At 44.4% G+C, this 18,309-nt stretch overlaps 1 protein-coding gene across 1 annotated transcript in view; it reads left to right on the top strand.

The window, feature by feature from the left end:
* Positions 1-934: 934 nt before the first annotated feature.
* The window catches only part of SMARCA5 (SWI/SNF related, matrix associated, actin dependent regulator of chromatin, subfamily a, member 5), a 43,913-nt gene continuing 26,538 nt past the window's right edge, over positions 935-18,309 (top strand). Inside the window, exons 1-6 of the mRNA XM_068279422.1 lie at positions 935-1,249; positions 6,118-6,192; positions 8,701-8,867; positions 12,137-12,237; positions 12,355-12,455; positions 15,076-15,255. Coding sequence (XP_068135523.1) covers positions 1,118-1,249; positions 6,118-6,192; positions 8,701-8,867; positions 12,137-12,237; positions 12,355-12,455; positions 15,076-15,255 — 756 coding nt within the window. The 5' untranslated portion in view covers positions 935-1,117. The remainder of the gene's footprint in view (positions 1,250-6,117; positions 6,193-8,700; positions 8,868-12,136; positions 12,238-12,354; positions 12,456-15,075; positions 15,256-18,309) is intronic.

Here is an 18,309-nt window from a genome sequence, read left to right as displayed (position 1 = left end):
TGCACAGAAACAAACAGAGCAACACTGCAATTTGTTCAATTTTCAATAGTTTTCCAGCTGGAATCTATTGAAAGTGCTGTATGTCCTAGGAACCAATTCCTTTCTGAATCGTTTTTGAACATTGGGTGGAGAACTATAAGTGTATGGCCAGCTTAAAGGACCACTATCGCAAAATAAGTAGGCAGGTAAAATCTGACAGAACCGACAGGTTTTAGGACAGTCCATCTCCTCGTGGTGGATTTTCAGGGTGTTATTTTCAACAGCATTTCCTGAACAGCAATTTAACTGCCAAAATAGTAAGCTACCAGCCAGCCTCCCTACTCACTTGCACACTATTTTGTCAGTTGGACTTTGCAACTACTGTTCAGGAAATGCTTTTGAAAACAAAGAAAACTCAGCGAATCCCCCATGAGGAGATGGACTGGCCCAAAACCTGCCGGTTCTGTCAGATTTTCACTGCTTACTTTTTTTCGTGATAGTGGTCCTTTAAAATATACATAGAAATGCACATCCTTGTGAATGTAGCTAACGCCACCGTGGGAATTTGTATCTCAGAACATTTGTGTACGGCGATGACGATTATCAATATATTTCCTCGCTGCCACTACTAACGCCGCACAGAACAATAGAAGGGGAGGCCGACTGACATCACTCGTACACGCGACAATGAAAACGCCGGCAAATCAACACAAATCTCGCGAGATCCTTCATCAAACGTTTTTCTTGACAACTCCGCCTCTCATTCAATCCGCTGTTACTTCCCTGCGCCGTTTACGTTCTCTTCTCCACATGCTGATATTCTAATAATGTAAATACTAAATGTCAGACTTCCAGAAATATTATCAGCCCTTTTATCATTCAGACAGAAGAGAATTGGAGTCAGAGCTGCATCCCGGTAGTTGCAGCAACTACCGGGCAGCAGAAGATCTCGCGATATCTCCGAGATCACCGCTCCACCTCCTACAGTGAACTGGAGCGCAAAAAAAAAAGAAAAAGCCGGCAGAGAGAGCGCGCGCCCTGAATTCAGCGTATCTCCCGCCGTGTGCCGTGTAGCGCCGCCCACCTCCTCTTGTCCTGTGCCGGCTGCCCGTTCATTGTAGCCCCGCTGCCTGAAGACATGTCCGAGGAGAAGCAGAGCCAGGACTCGGGGAAGGAAGAAGCGGAGATGGCGGTGGTGGTGGAGGAGGGCGGGAAGAAGCAGGAGCCGGCCGCTGATGAAGCCGGTGTGAAGGAGGAAGTAAAGCGAGAGGTGAGAGCGAGGGTTGGCCTCGGGAAGGAGCGGGGAGGAGGAGGAGGATGCTGCTGCTTTCTGCCTTGCTTACCGGCCACAGTGCAGGCCATGCGCCATCCCACCCCGGTATCTGATGAGGAGCTCCAGCAGTGTGATCAGAGATCCCCCACACACATACACAACACATTCATTGGCAGCATCCCTCCTACTCAACACTATTCACAGGGAGCTCTGCAAACATCATTTTTTATATTGAATTCATTATTACTTCAAAATCAAGAACTTAGAACTTATTTTGTAACTTTCAAAGATGAAGTGCACCTGAGCCTTAGGAGGAACTTATTCAGGATCAGATTTATTTGCCAAATACAATTAGTCACACCTGGAATTGTTTTGGTACTAGTAGGCTTGTACAGTGTACATACATGGTGCAGTTTAACTGACACAGATTCAACAAGATGAAGATAAAATAGTGCAGAAGATGCAAGTAGTGCTGGTAATACATCTAGAGCCAAAGTGGCATGTTACAGAATAACTGAGAGACAAAAGATGCCAGAGGGGCTAGAGGTACAGCTGGTATGGATGGCTTGGGGGACTGAGTGGGGTGGTCCACCACAATACTTGTTATGATGGTAATCCATGTTCTTTATCTTATACTGATAATGCAGTGATGCAATAAATATGCCTTCTCTTATGTTGAGTGTCTGGCAAAGTTGAGCTGAAAATGCAGCTACTTTGCAAATTGTAACTAGTAAAGGAAGTGGCATTGATAAAATCAAAGCCAGGAGTTTCTGAGTGATACAGTAGCAGGTGATAAATGTATGCAAGCACTTAGTTACCGTAGTTTGGAATCTGTTGCTTGTGCTACTGGTCAAAGTGGGTTTTATAATGGTCTGCACCATTGTAAAACCAGTGCATTATGTCGCACTTTAATGTAACGCGCACAGCATGTCCATTGGTGTGAAGATGCCACGTCATTTGAATGTAATGGCAAGGCTTTTATTATCAGCATTGTAGCACACAAAAAACTTCTTCATGCATTTTAGTGTTTAGAGAAGGGGTGTCAATCTCAGTCATGTAAGGGCTACAATTGAAAACCTAGTTTAAGTGGCTGGCCAAATTGTTAATTATGATTTATCATTTATTGAACATCCTCAAATTAAGTGGCGTAACTATAGCGAACATTAGGGGTCAGCTTCTCCCCCTTCTGAAGAGTAGCGTGGTGGAGCAGTTTAAAATTTACCTGCTCTAGTGCTGCTCTTGCAGAAAGGGATTAAAGGACAACTGTAGGGAGAGGTATGTGGAGGCTGCCTTATTTATTTCCTTTTAAGCAATACCAGTTGCCTGGCGATCCTGCTCATCCTCTGCTTCTAATGCTTTTAGCCATAGACCCTGAACAGGTGTTTTTGACCTTATGCTTGTTTCTGGTGTGATTCAACCCCTACTGCAGCCACATAGTTCAGCAGGACTGCCGGGCAACTGATATTGTTTAAAAGGAAATAAATATGGCAGCCTCCACATACCTTTCGCTACAGTTGTCCTTTAAGATGAAATGTGGCCCAGGCCTTCATTTCCCGTAGTCTTTTTGGTAAGCTGAGGGTGGGGGTGTTTTACTAGCCATGTGAGGGAGTTTGGATCGCAAGCGAAGGCTCCATGGTAATTTTGCTGAGGGGTCACATGGGTTGTTGCTGTAACTCACCTCAAACTGACAATATTTCAACCAGTAACACTGTCACCGGAGTGCTCCTCTGGATGAGAAGGCAGTGTGCTGTGATTCGTTCACTGTTTACAGTGGAGGGCCACATCTTGCCCATGGGACTTGAGTTTGACACCTGTGGTTTAGAGGATGTGTTGACATTCCATCTAAATAGCATGACATCTGTGCAGCAATGGACATGTTGTCCTTTGGCATTACAATTGCACACCATGAACATGTTAATATACTATAATAATGCCCTACTGTCAGGCTGCATTTGTTCCTAGTCCTAAAAAAAGTGCTGTGTGGAATTGGGGGGACCCTACAGATGCATTGCTTATCTCAGGAGTTAGCCAAACTAGTTACCTAAATTGAGGTTTTATGATGTAATTGAAATCACTTTTACTTGTTTCTAGATTAGTTCCAGTGGGCCTAGGCCTATTCATGTTTTTGCACCTCCTGACATCCCATATGTGCATTGATTTTCTGATGAAGATATGTACACTATGCTTTGAGGCTCCTGGTTGTGTGCATTTTCTTTTTTTTACTGAGTGTAATGCCTTTTCCCCTGCTATAAACACCTACTAGCAAAGGTAGGTAAATGGGATGAGTTGACATTTTACCTGATGGTATTGGCAAAGTAAATGCATTGCAGTAAGTTGTTCTAGTTTTTGTTGTGGCGATCAAGTCTACAGTTTGGGCATGTTCACAGTTTGCACCCAGCCCCATAACACGCGTTGGCGCATATGAACACTGCCCATGCTTCTGTAGGGGGCAAATTCACATCTGTGCATTGCAATGGATTTGAAACCGCATGCATTTCATATCAGTTGACCTGGATATGTACTAAAGTGTGTATTGCACAAATCACATAGGCCTCAATTCACTAAGCTTATCTCCTGTCTTTAATAACTCTTCTGAGTTGTTTCTACAGTTATCACTATGGTGATAACTGTAGAAACAGCTCAGAAGAGTTATTAAAGACAGGAGATAAGCTTAGTGAATTGAGGCCATAGTGTGAATGCAGTCCTTTAAGCTACTAATGTACTATGGAACTTATGTAATTGTTTTGGTTCAGAGTTTACTCACAATCATTGTATTGATATGCTGCTTGCTGAGCAGTGAATTTTGTCCTATGGAAAGTGTAAGATGAACAGAAAGTGTTCTGCTGTGAGTTGCATTGCGGTATGGGAACATATTAACTTAATATTTGTGGTTCTGTGTACTTTGGACAACAAGCACCAGCAATTGAAACTGTTGAATTCATCTTCATAGAGCCATGTTGAGAATTCACTCCAGTTGTGTAGATTGCTGATGTTTTCTTTAAAACCTCATCTACACGCGTAGATGAGGCTGCGATCCGGCGGCTCGATTAGCCGCCGGATCGCCTCTTCCGCGTCCCCGCCGGCGCCGCTTATTTTCCGCTCGATTCCCTGTCATTGTCCCCTCACGGGGAGCGAGCAGGGAATCAGCGGAAGCAAGATCCATTCTGTTGGATCTTATCGGCTCGATTGATAAGGAGCATCGCGGCCGCATCTACGTGTGTAGATGCGGCTTTAAAGTACACCTGGAGAGAAAGGAAAATGCAGGCTGATAGATTTCATTTAAACAATGCAGAATGTCCATTTGTCCTGCTGATCATCTATCTCTAATACTTTAAGCCACACACCTTGAACAAGCATACAACAAATCAGGTGCCTTGACCCAAGGATGACACGCTTAGCTGCATGCTAGACTCAGACTGGTTTCGACTGAGCCCCTTACCACTGGCTCACCGTGGCTGAACGAGTGACAGCAGGAGGACGGCGAGGGCCGCATCTGTGCTTATGGGGCTGGAGGAAGCCCCGGTTAAGTAAAAAAACACTGCCTTATGACTCATCTGAGTCTCTTTAAAGGACTTCCGAGGCCAAAACTAAGAAAATTACACTGTACCTTTTTTCTTAGCCGAATCGCTCCGTTCTGCCGTCAGTGTCGGCCTATTCGTTCCCCCAGGGCAAGCCCCGACCCCACCGAACGGGTCGCATCGATGCCACCCCAAAGATGGCCGCCGCCTTGATCCGCGGCTGCGCAGTACGCTTTGCCGCAATTGCGACTGCGCAGCCTTTAGCCTGCCTCCCGCCGCACGCTTCAGGAGGATGCCGGGACCCATACGCGGCGAGAGGCGGGCTAAAGGCTGTGCAGTCGCAATCGCGGCAAAGCGTACTGCGCAGCCGTGGATCAAGGCGGCGGCCATCTTAGGGGTGGCATCGATGCGACCCGTTCGGTGGGGTCGGGGCTTGCCCTGGGGGAACGAATAGGCTGACACTGACGGCAGAACGGAGCGGAGGACGCGCAGGGCGTCCTCCGTGGATCTGGCTAAGAAAAAGGTACAGTGTAATTTTCCTAGTTTTGGCCTCGGAAGTCCTTTAAGCTCAATTATCTCCCCTCGACAAATTACCGCGCATGACTCTTATAGTGCTGCTCCGCAGTATTTTCAGTGTCTCTGTCCCCCACCAGTGACATTGTAGAATCCACCCACTATGCTCCCTGCCTTCCTTTGCACCCACCAACTAAATACCCATTTTATTTTAATACATTTTCATGATGCAAAGCCCAGTAAAAAGGAGGAGGAAGATTGAAGGTGGACATAGTGTATGTGGGCAGAACCTAGTGGCTATGGGGTCTGTGATGTCTCTGGTGGGGGGGCTGAGGCAGACAGGGACCTTAAATACTTTGGAGCAGCACAAATAGAGATATGCGCAGTGATTTGTCAATGCCTGATGACTGAGCTGCTATACGTGTCCATGGAGCAGCAAACTGTGTGGATGCGTGAATACAGAACTGCTATGCTTCCCGAAATTGCTTTCATTGTCAGTCAGGCATGCACTTGGCGGCACAGATTTTCATTTTGATTATAATAAGCGAATCAGATGGTCAAAAGGCCGCCAAGTCACCTGATGTATGGCTCCCTTTAGTGTCTGCAGGAGGATGACACAGTGGTCCTTCCCTATCAGAAACATTCAAATACTCTAGCTTGCTTTTTAAATGTGTTTTTTTTTGTTTGTTTTTGTTTTGTTTCCCCCGACTCTTGGGATAGAATTTTTAACATAGCTTGTGTATTCAAGTATGGGAAATGCTCAGTTTCAGTGCAGCTTTCTTCCCAACTCAAGAATTTATTTGTGCTTATTTTACGTTTTTCTCTTTCATACAGGAAGGAGATTCTGAAAATGACGACAATGATTCCCCTCTTAAGTCAATTGCAGATCCAGCTTATGAGGAAAAGAGGGTAAATCTTTAAAGTTATTTCTATTTTGTAACCTGCTTGGACAAGAACATGAAGACTGCTATCTTAAAATGGCTTCTGTCACTTTTTGTGATTGGCATTCTGTAATGACCGCATCATCATTATATACCTCAGTAGTATAAAACACAAACTGCTTAATACAGAGAGCCATATTTTTAGATAAATGAAATGCAAAAGTTTTGTACATTGCTTACACTAAAATTCCTGTTTTTCATTTAATTTTTTTTTTAATTGGTTAACCACCTTGGCGCCGCGGTGGATTTCTCAGCCCCTGGAGGGACTTTTTTTCACCAAATTTTCGGAGGGGGCGTAGCTAGCACTTGGCTAACTATATCACCCCACCGGTCGCCGCTGGCCTGCTCTGGTCCCCCCGATCGCAGCTGTTTTATGCTTAAACATTCCCCCCCCCCCCTGGTGCCCGCGACAACACAGCCTCTCCATAGCCTCCAGGGGTTGCTATGGCGGCGATTGGAACCGATGACGTCATGCCCGATCGTCGCCCTAGCAACGCATGAAGCTATGGCGATAGTCTCTGCCATTGCAGGATCGCAGCCAGGTAAATATTGCCGGCGGCTATCGGGGGGGGGGGGGGGGGGGTTAGGCGGTGACAGTGCCCTTAGGAGCCTAAATGCATTTTTTTAAAAGCCACCCGCGGCTGCAATTAATTGAACGCCAGGGCGGTTAAAGTATTTTGTATTTACTAGAGATACGTTGGAACTTACCCAGACAAAAGAACTGACAGTGGTTTGAACACTTTGTCATTCTGTTCATTTGTATTAAATGTTATTGCTTATGTTGTGGTTGTTGACCCTTATCAGATCTACAAAGTCCATGTATTTTAGCAATCTTTTAAACGGAACCTGAGGCGAGAAGTGTTTTAGATTTCATACTTACCTGTGGCTTCATTAAAGATGAGCTCCAGTGAAAATAATATAATAAAAAAAGTGCTTCATTTTTACAATTGTGTGAATGATTTAGTCAGTGTTTGCCCGTTGTAAAAATCTTTCCTCTCCCTGATTTACATTCTAACATTTATCACATAATGACATTTTTACTGCTGGCAGGTGATGTCAGTGGAAGGAGATGCTGTTTGCTTTTTGTTGGCAGTAGGAAACAGCTGTAAATGGCTATTTTCCACAATGCAATGAGGTTGACAGACAGGAAACTGTCAGGACCATGGTCCTGACATCACACTGTGGGAGGGGTTTCACCACAATATTAGCCATACAGACCCCGTGATGATACGTTTGAGAAAAGGAAAATATTTCTCTTGGGAAAGGGGGTATCGGCTACTGACTGGGATGAAGTTCAATTCTTGATTACAGTTTCTCTTTAAGCCCTCTTAGGGCCGCGTGTGCCTCGCCTTCTGTCCGGATGGCTCTGGTCCCTGGCAGTTAAGCCCCAAAGCATAGCCGAGCTGTGCTTCTTCGTGTGGCCAGGCGCGCTTCCCCGTCGCTGGGAGCAATCTGCACCTGCGCAATAGAACTGTGCAGAACTCTCCCAAGAGCGGGGAGCACGCTTTGCCGCACATGCGCGACAAAGCGCAGCTCGGCCAGGCTTTCGGGCTTAATTGCCAGGGACCGGAGCCACCCGGAGAGATGGCAAGGGACAAGCGGCCCTAAGGGGGCTCAAGGAAGCCTCAGGTAAGTATGGTACCTGAGGTGCTTCTCGTCTCAGGTACACTTTAAATATTTTAATTAATCTATTCTTGGGAATACTGAAACAATTGTAGAAAAATTGGGAAATTGTCCATGTCTAGCTGCACTAAAAACCAGGCCTGTGGAGTCGGTAAAAAAATCATCCGACTCCTCAGGTTATTGAAAACTCCGACTCCAGGTACCCAAAATTGCTCTGACTCCACAGCCCTGCTAAAACCTATATTTTAGGAATATTGCTGGGTTGCTACTATGAAAGTAGAAGAAATAGTTTTGTAAGATTAATACCTTCTAATAGTTAACTGTTACAGTTGAATTATGCAAGTTTTCAGGGAACTACTCCACTTCTTCAGGCATATTTCCAGATGTTAGCTGAAGTAAAACATTGTATGCAGGTAAATATTAAAAATGAAGGTGGTTTGTACTGCTCACTATTTAGGCTGGGTTTACTCATAAAAGTTGTACAGTTCTGTTTCAGTTTTTGACAGTTTGCATCAGTTTTGTATGAGTTTTCTATGGCTTGGTTCACACACAAATCTGTACATTTCCGTTCCTGTCCAGCCAGTTTTCTATGCGGCTTCTATGGGTTCTTTTGTTTGTTTGCTAATGGTGTGTTCATACATAATAGGTTTACAGTTCCAATCCTGTCAGGTAAACAAGTTAGAAAACTGATTAAAAACACAGGTCTGGAACTGAAATGTACAGATTTATGTGGGAACCACGCCTTAGCAACTAGGTATCAGGTGGGCAGTAATCTCATATTATCTATAAGAAATCCAGCAGTCTGAACTACGTTAAATCTCTAACTTTTTTTTTTTTTTTTTTCCCCCCTTAGCAAACAGACCGGTCCAACAGATTTGATTATCTTCTAAAACAGACAGAATTATTTGCACACTTTATACAACCAGCTGCCCAGAAGACACCCACCTCTCCATTAAAAATGAAGCCGGGACGCCCTCGGTTAAAGAAAGACGAGAAACAAGATTTGATATCTGCTGGCGAGTGAGTAACGTTCTCTGAATTGGATCCTCTAAAAGCAGGGCTGCCCAATAGGTCGATCGCGATCTACCGGTAGATCGCGATCGCCTGCTTAGTAGTCGTGGCCGCATCTTGTCAAAATTTGCTACCTTAGTGTAGCCACGGCTGTCAAAAAATGCTATGCGCAGCCGCGGCTGATAGAATTTGATGCCTAGCTGCAGGCATGGCAGAGGGGTGAATGGTGAGATAGCGTCTCCTCCCTTTCAGGCAGGAAGCAATGTGGCTTTTCCTCGTTAGCAGGACATGAGCTCCTAATGGGGGCTGCTTATACTGGGGACACCTCTGCCTATTATTGGGGAGGGAGCTGCCAATACGGAAGCACAATCTGTCTGTGCTGGGGAAGGGGGCTGCCTAATGCAGGGGACAAATCTGTCTATGGGGGTTGCTGATAGGGGGGCACAATCTTTGCTGAGGAGGGTGCTGCCTAATGCTGGGGATACAAGGTACGTTTCTGTACCGTGTATCGACCAGCTGATCCGGCCAGCTGATAAAATTCAGCTGGCCCGATCATTCCGCTCGACCTGCGCCCACTCGATTCCCGCCGACGGACAATGGCAGGGAATCGAGCGCTGATAAGGAAGCGCCGGCGGGGACGAGCGGCAATCGATACGAGCGGGGATGCGCCGGCATCGAGCTGCTGGCTCGATCCGGCGCATAAAACGAGCAGTGTATGCCTGGCATTACACTAGGGGCACAACAATCTGTCTCTATGCTGGGGAGGGGGATATCAATACTGTGAGCATGATTTCGCTGTCCATGCTGGGGGGCGGTTAGATGGACAGTAATTTAAGTAGCTCGCGAGCCGAAACTGTGGGCACCACTGTCTTAAAGTGTAGTGAATATTGAATTAAATCTTAAAGGACAACTGAAGTGAGAACAATATCTAGGCTGCTAAATTTCTTTCTTTCTAAGCAATACCAGTTGCCTGGCAGCACTGCTGGTCTATTTGGCTGCAGTAGTGTCTGAATAACACCAGAAACAAGCATGCAGATAATCTTGTCAGATAAGACAATGTCTTATCGCCTGATCTGCTGCATGCTTGTTCAGGGTCTATGGCTAAAAGTATTAGTCAGAAGATCAGCATGATGCCAGGCAACTGGTATTAGAAGGAAAGGAATATGGCAACCTTCATATCTCTTGTTACAGTTGTCCTTAATATATAAAACATAATGTAAAATAAGGAAGAAAAGTTGACAGCAGAACGTGACTTCTCCAGCCATTACCTTTCATGTCACAGACTGTTGCCTTGTGCAGTGCTGCTTCAGCTGTCTGGAGTGGGTCTCCCTGGCTTAAAGTAAACCTGTAAGAAAAAAAAAAAGTTCCATGGAGGAGTACTAACCTCGGGAAGGGAAAGCCTCTGGCTACTAATGAGGCTTCCCCCGTCCTCAGGCAGATGGATCCAGCACTGGGCCCCCCAAGCAGTCTCGCACAATAACATTTATAAGAACAGCTGCACACAGGCGCAAGAGTGGCTCTCAGCTCAGGATCAAGTGGACATAGCCGGGCCCGATCGGGTCCGCTCTACTGCACAGGCGGCTCGCACCTATGCAGTAGAGCATACCCAATTGGGCTTAACTATTTTCGCTGGAGCCTGAGTGGAGAGCCTCTAGTGCACATGCATGCACACTGACAAGCGCCAGCAAGGAGATCTGTGCTTGATCCCCTGTACTGATGGGGAAGCCTCTTTAGGTTCCAAAGTCTTCCCCTCCTGAGCTAAGTACCCTCCAGGGGCACACATTTTTTTTTTTTTTTAAATTACAGGTTTACTTTAACCTGGTGGTTAATAGTGTAACATTACATCTGTGCAGAGCATCCACTAGTGCTGATTCAGCCCATTTTCTGGAGCAGTCAAGCAAACAACTTTAATGTACAGTTTAGAGAGAGTGCTGTTTAGTAATGTTTGGGATTAGAGCTTAGCACATGTTATGTGCCTGAAGTAGAGCTTTGCTGTAACTTTCACAAATATAATGCATATATCCACTGAAATTTCTCTAGACAGAGAAGCCCTACCTTCCAGGTTGGCCCCATTTCCTCTTAAGTGTGTTGTCTTTGCACTATTTTACGTAGAGTCGGTCTAAAAGCGTCTGTCCGCACACACCTTTGAGCTGGCAGCTTTGTGTGTCTTCATATTGTGTTCGTCTTGTTCTCATGGTCTGCATTAAATACTATCTGAAGTATTTTACCCCGGCTAAAAGCCCACCTGAGCACCATGTTTTGTTTTTAAGTGAACCTCGCCATAAGGGAGGTTTGTAATGGGGTGTGCTGGGTTGATGGCTGCGGTGAGCCTCACTATTTACCTATGGGTAAGACGTGCCATCTTTTCCACCCTGGCAGCATCTGCAGGATATTGTAGTTCCCGGCAGTGTCACACACCATGATACTTTTTGTAAGGTGTGGTTTGTGGATCATGCTAGTACAGCTCTGTACTCACGTCAACAGACTGTGTGTGTGTGTGTGTGTGTGTGTGTGTGTGTGTGTGTGTGTGTGTGTGTGTGTGTGTGTGTGTGTGTGTGCGCAATACAGTTGTGGGAACTACAATATCTGCAGATGCTGCTGGTTGGAGAAGATGGCACATCCTGTATGGGCTGTGGGCCAAAGGAACAGCACCCCACAGGTAAGTAGTGAGGCTCAACTCTTACTCTCTCCCCTCCTTCCCTCTCCATTGGGGAGGTACATTTTTGGTGCCCAGTTGCCTTTAAAGTGGTCTCAAACGCTTGCACAGGACAGAAGGGAAACTGAGAAATGCACCCTGTATGTATTTAGAGAGTTTAGCCCAGGCATGGGCAAACTTGGCCCTCCAGCTGTTAAGGAACTACAAATCCCACAATGCATTTGCCTTTGAGTCATGACTGTGGCTGTCAGGCTCCTGCAATGCACTGTGGGACTTGTAGTTCCTCAACAGCTGGAGGGCCAAGTTTGCCCATGCCTGGTTTAGCCTTTAATTCCCCCTCATCTGTCATTCATCATAACTGTAATTTGATTTCTCAGCTGTCGCACTGGCTGCCTCGGCAGGATGTTAACCCTATGTTTGCTTCCATGAAAACAGGAAGTACACGCTGCAGATTTATTGCAGGATTTGTATCAGCTGTAACAAATGCTTTTCTTTAAAGGTGATTATGCTGTTGTTTATCTTTAGAGCAGAGTGGAAGTTCTGAGTTCAGGCCCACTTTAACAGAATAGTACTGCCATCCTCACACTTGCTTATCTGCTAAATGTTCATTGTCTTAATGCAGTAATCGTCATCGGAGAACTGAACAAGAAGAGGATGAAGAGCTGCTCACTGAAAATGCTAAGACAACTAATGTCTGCACTAGATTTGAAGATTCTCCTTCCTGTATGTATCTATTAATGTAAAATGTGTCCCTATTTAAGAACTACTCATTTATATAGGTTACAGGATATGTTTCCTTTTTTGTTATCTTAAACTTCCAACTGTCCTGTGTTTCCACAGATGTAAAAAATGGCAAATTAAGAGACTATCAAGTCAGAGGCTTAAACTGGCTGATCTCTCTGTATGAGAATGGTATAAATGGCATCTTGGCCGATGAAATGGTATGTAATAGTTAATACTTTACACTCATTAATTTTTATTTTTTTTTGTTTTGTTATTCTGTGTATCAATTTTGGTGTGCAATTCAAAGATATCCTTGCCTCACCTGTTGCTGAGAAATATGACTTTTATGAATTCCAATTTTTAGTTTTGGATAGTATGGTTTATGGTTGGAACCCTTTTTATATGTGGTTTTCTGTATCCCACTGATGTGATTAAATCTCCAACAAAAACAGTAAAGTAAATCATTCATTTTTTTTTATGAGGATTGTTAGAATCCCAATATGTGTTATTGAAAATGTTCTAAATTGTTTACATAATTGTCAGTCTATTAATTCTGGTAGGGCAATGGCAATCTTATCAATTAGTTTCTAAGTGAAGTGAAAAGTTTGAGTATTAACCCTTCCAGTAAAGTGGAAACCAGTGATATTTTTAGGTATACATATAAAAAGGGCACTGGGAAATTTGGGTGCTGCGTGAAGCCGAAAAATGGCTCCCTCCGATATTGCAAATTTCCCAGTAGATTATTGTTCCCCCTCCAGGCCACCATCTGCTGGGGGTAAGATGCAGTTCAGCTGCCACTTATTGCTGGCAGCTAATATCATTTTTTTTTATTTTATTTTTTTTTTTTTTTTGTAATTTGGGCTCTGTTTTTTGCTGGCGCCCAAATTACCATCTGAGCACTGCTATAGCCTTAATTCGCATTAGTCTATGGCGGTGCCCAAATGTCAGTAGCCATTTTATCCATCTGGGGTTTTTAGCTGTTAGTTTTATGCTGTGTTTAATGCTTTGGACTGTGCTGGGCAAACTTTTCACGGTCCAGGACACATTCCTCAAATTTTCTCCCTTCTTTGCCCCTCCCTCCCTATAGAGCGCGAGTGGCAAGCGGGGAACTTAAAACTCACCAGCTCAGATTCCAGAGTTGTCTCCATGGCAACAGGGCGTCACATGACTCGCTGTCCGGATGTTGCTAGTGTTTAATACGCTGGCACGTCCTGACAGCAAGCCATGTGATGCCCTGTTGCCATGCAGATGCGACGCAGGAGTCTGCGCTGAGGTTCCCCTGCCGTCCGCTCGCAGCAAGGGGTGAAGGAGAAAAGCGGCACACATGGGCCGAACACTGCACGCGGGCTGTAGTTTGCCCAGAGCTGCTTTAGACCATAAATGAAATATGAATTTCATCCCACTTTAAGGATATAAAGTCTGGAGATCATTGAAGCTCATCACAGATTTGGCCTAGATTTATTTCATAATGTGTACTGGATGACATAGGTTTACTAGTCTTGCTTTACGGTATCTCGGGCCTTAAGCTCAACACACACCATACAATCTTAGTTGTACAGATTTACCAAATCTATGTAGTATAAGGGCCAACAGATTGAAAATACCTTTAATGATTGATTGGATAAGCTCTTATACTACATGAAAGTGGTAAGATTGACCAACAAGATTGTATGGTGTGTGTTGAGCCTTAGTGTGTGGGCGCACACATGTATAAAATCCTGTTTTCCCTCTTCCCTCGTACTGCTCTGTCTGCTTTTGTACAGCAGCAGTTCTCGGAAAAAGACTGACTCAGAATTTGGCACCACTGCAATTGTCATTGGATGGCATTTGTAAATCGATGATTTTGGCAAGCTGCATACAATTGAAATGTATTCTTTAGTTATGTTTCTGTACATTATGGTATCCTTTCCCCCGATTTTGTTATTGCATGACCTGTTCTGTTCTAGTTATTGTGACCTTCACATTATAAATCTGAATAGTGTTTAGTTTCCCAATTGTGTCCACAGTAAGCCTTTGTTCCAGCTAGAATCCACCCATTCTTACTAAGACCTCACAATCTCCAGATGTCTGATTTAAATGATTGTTAATAATGCACAGAAATGACAGCCCCTGAATCGTGGAGTGACAGACCTGCTTACACAGTATTTGTCACGGTTAGTTCTATCACATAGCAGATTTCTGCCACTTGCATTTCTTTTTTCCTTCTGGATGGGAGCTGCCATCTTGTTGGGCAAGCCAGCTCAATTCAACGACTGCCATTGGAAAAGCTCAGATGTTTGGTGCCAGATTTTTTTACAGCCTGGTTTCACGGATTTGCCATTTCTTAATTATGCACAGAACAAGTAGAATTCACGCATTTTTAGCTCAGTGTGCTTTGTAAACAGCAAATTCCCTCTGAAACCTCCAATGTACATACAAAGCAGCAGTCTGTCCTCATCCTAGTATAAACTGCACATGGTAATACACATCTGATTAGCTCTTAATTTTGTTACAGTACCTGTAGATGTGTATTTTAGTCTTAGGAAAACTTTTTTTTTTTTTTTCTCCTGGCAAGTGAAAAAATGGTAATAAAAATAGTTTATACTCTTAACACCTGTAGTACAGCAATAAACTAAGCTGCGGCGGGGTACCCGAGGCTCGTTTAGTGCCGGCACAGGTCGACTGCAGGGGGGCCGGTAGAAGCCCCAGGTAAGTAAAACTGGGTTTCCCACCAGGCTTAAGTGTCCCTTTAAGATTCCCTTTAAATTGTACTATTTAGCTTCGATTCTGTGCCTCTTTGCTGTTATCAATTTGATCATTGGTGGTGCACATAACAATATACATCTTAATTTCTTTTAGGGTTTAGGTAAGACTTTGCAGACCATTAGCCTTCTTGGCTATATGAAGCATTATAGGAGCATTCCCGGCCCTCACATGGTTTTGGTTCCAAAGTCGACTTTGCATAATTGGATGGCTGAATTTAAAAGATGGGTGCCATCTCTGCGTGCAGTTTGCCTCATAGGTGACAAGGATCAGAGGGTAAGTATACTTCTTGATCTTTAAATGTTACTTGTACTTTGTTGACTTTTCACTCAGTAGTTGCATAAAGTTCATTGGATGTTTGCAGTGTCTTCTTCCATATAGATTTTACATCTGATTTCATCCAAGAGAAATAAGAGATAAGAGTTGTTTGTATGTAGTATGTACTTCTGTATTTTTTTTTTCTTTTTGCCTGATTCAGCTTTGTAGTCCAGTAACCTTTGTGTGAAAACTGCATGGATTCAAAGCCTTTTACCATGTCTTTTCTGTATTGGCATGGAAAAAGTAGTGCCCCAGTATCTTAAAGGAGTCATCAGGCAAAGTAAATGACAGCCCGTTGGGGCTTTCTGCCGCCCCTTGCAGCTGGCCATCCCACGCTGACAGCTCCGTTTGCAGCCGCCAGCCCGGTGTCCCCACACGGTGCAGAGGACGACCTCGAAGTCGTCCTTATTGTTGCTGTATGAAGCGCCGCTGTCAATCAAGCCCACGTCCGGCGTACTGTGCAGGCACAGAACTACTCCACCTGCGCAGTACACTGCGGACAAGGTGGGTTTGACAGCGGCGCTTTACGCAGGCGCAATAAGGATGACAACGAGGTCGTTCTCTGCACTGTGTGGGGACATCGGGCTGGCGCCTGCGACCGGTGCTGTTAGCGTGGGACAGTCAGCTGCAAGGGGCTGGAGAAAGCCCCAGGTAAGTAAATGGGCTGTCATTTACTTTGCCTGATGACTCCTTTAAATGCAAAGTTCAAGTACGTTGCATGAAAAAAGGCAAAAACCCTTATTGCTCCAATTCAAACTCCGATCCTCATTTCCTGTTCAGCGACGTTCAGGTGCCTGCCACTCCACCTTGCCCCAGTCAGTCTGTCATGCCTTTGTACTAGAGGCTAGAGTGATGTACACACTTTACATTTTAGTTATTTGAAAGTCAAGTGTGAGTGCAGGTGTCATCACTGGCATCTTTTGCCTTCAGTGTTTTCCCCAGAATTTTTTTTCAGCCAGATGGCAGGAAAATGTAGCCGGGTGGAGCAAGACGGCTAAGCACGGCATCTGTGTGCATGCACAGAGATGTGTAGTGCCAGATGACAGTGCAGCTGTAACTGCAATGCTATAGTCCACGCCCTGCATAAAGGTAATTTTGGGTTCCTGGCAATCGCCAGACCTCAAATTACTTCTCCCTCTGAGTTGCTATGCCTCTGAGGGGGAATAGTATTAATGCCGCCCAGTGATTGAGCGGCAGCAGGGTAAGCTGTCATTTGGCTTGCCCTGCATCCAACTGACTGGACAGCGTACTAATACATACCTGCAGGATGGAAATGTAGGGCTGGAGCTTCCATAAGGGCAATTTGGGCAATTACAAAGGGCCGCTGACAGGGGACACAGAGAAGATGCACACACATGCATTTGATGTCAGCCATTCACAGAATTCAACTATAAAAAAAATACATTCCAAATACAAAAAAACAGGTTTGTTTGAAAAAAAATGGAATGCAAAGCAAATCCAACTGAAGTGGAACTGTAATGTAGGTTAGCACTGCTTTTATAAACTGCATTCATGACCTGATAAGTGGCTGTGAAACATAGAATAGGTACTAAAATTCTTATGCGCACAATCCCTAATACTGGCAATAACCAGCAGCATAGCAAAAACTTCAGTTTCATTTCAGAAGCATGTGGAGGAGGCAGGCCAGCTTGGACTGCAGTGAATGTTGAGGATGAGGCACTTGGCTCTCTCCTAGTGTCAGCAGCATAGTGTGAGGAAGATGTCTGCTGTTCCTCTGTACGGCGCTGCTGCCACCTAGAGGATGCTGTCTGAATTACAAGATTCAGGTTTGCAGCATTGTCCAGTGAGGAGAGAGGAAGCTGGGCACTTGGGCAAATCAGGTGGGCGGTGCCCCCGGCTGATAAGGCTTGGGGAGAACACTGGCCTTTCAGTGATGTGGTGCATTGTATTCTATTCTTGTACTCTAAAGGGGCCCATACACTCAGCCGATTTTCTGGCCGACCGATCAAAATTGATCGATTGCAAATCGGTTGGCTGATCGACGGCCGATTTCGATGGATTTCCATCGAACTGGCAGGGTGGAAAATCTAGGTCGATCTGAAAAGATTGCTTATCATTTTGCATTGGCCCTAATGGAAATCTGATGGGAAAAAAATGCCATCAGATCGAATTTCAATAGATTTCAAACTGAAATCTATTGGAATTCTATCCTGGTAAAAAATGTTCTAAAACACATCAGATAGATCATCAGATGCATTTCTTATCTGCTGCTAATCTGACGAGTGTATGGGCACCTTAAGTGTGGTTTTTCTATTGTAGTCCCCGGCTCTGGTACAGGTTGAAGCAGGAAATGTGGGCGCATCAGGCAGATGGACAAAAAGGGCGCTGCCATTGACTCCCATATTAAAGATTGTTTAACAGGCGGCGAACAGGAAAAAAGGTCGCCCGTGATGATTTATATTTTCAAACTGCATCCGTGATAATTGTTTCCCTACTTCGCCGGCGACCAGTAACGTTTACACATAAAATACTTATTTATAGTTTTGAGTTAAATCGTAATGTAATATTTAAATCACTTTTCATAAATCTTTCTTATCAACATATAAAGCAGTCAACAAATTGTAAAATATACTTTTTATTTTTTTATCAACATTAAAACATTATTATCCACCAAATAAACTGCGCAGCAACAAAATCATAATATATAGTTTTTCACACTTAATACTTATAAAACACTATTATCCATCTGATAAACCGAGCAATAACTAAATCTGATGAATAATGGTTACAAACATACTAAACATATCAATCGTATTTAACTAAAACGTTATTTAAAATGTTATCACTTTTTGTAAAACATTATCCACACAATCAAGCGATCAGTAAGTACATTGTAATATATTTTTTACAGTTACTATTTGTAAATCAATATTTACACAATGAAGCAAATCACAAAGGGGGGATTTAGGGCTAGGCACCACCAGGGGAGATTTAGGGCTAGGCACCACCAGGGGGGGGGGTCTTGGGGTTAGGCAACACCAGGGGGCGGGG

The sequence above is a fragment of the Hyperolius riggenbachi genome, chromosome 1 (genome assembly GCF_040937935.1).
Source record: "Hyperolius riggenbachi isolate aHypRig1 chromosome 1, aHypRig1.pri, whole genome shotgun sequence".
NCBI classification, from domain to species: Eukaryota; Metazoa; Chordata; class Amphibia; order Anura; family Hyperoliidae; genus Hyperolius; species Hyperolius riggenbachi.
This window is presented reverse-complemented; position numbering and strand designations above follow the sequence as displayed.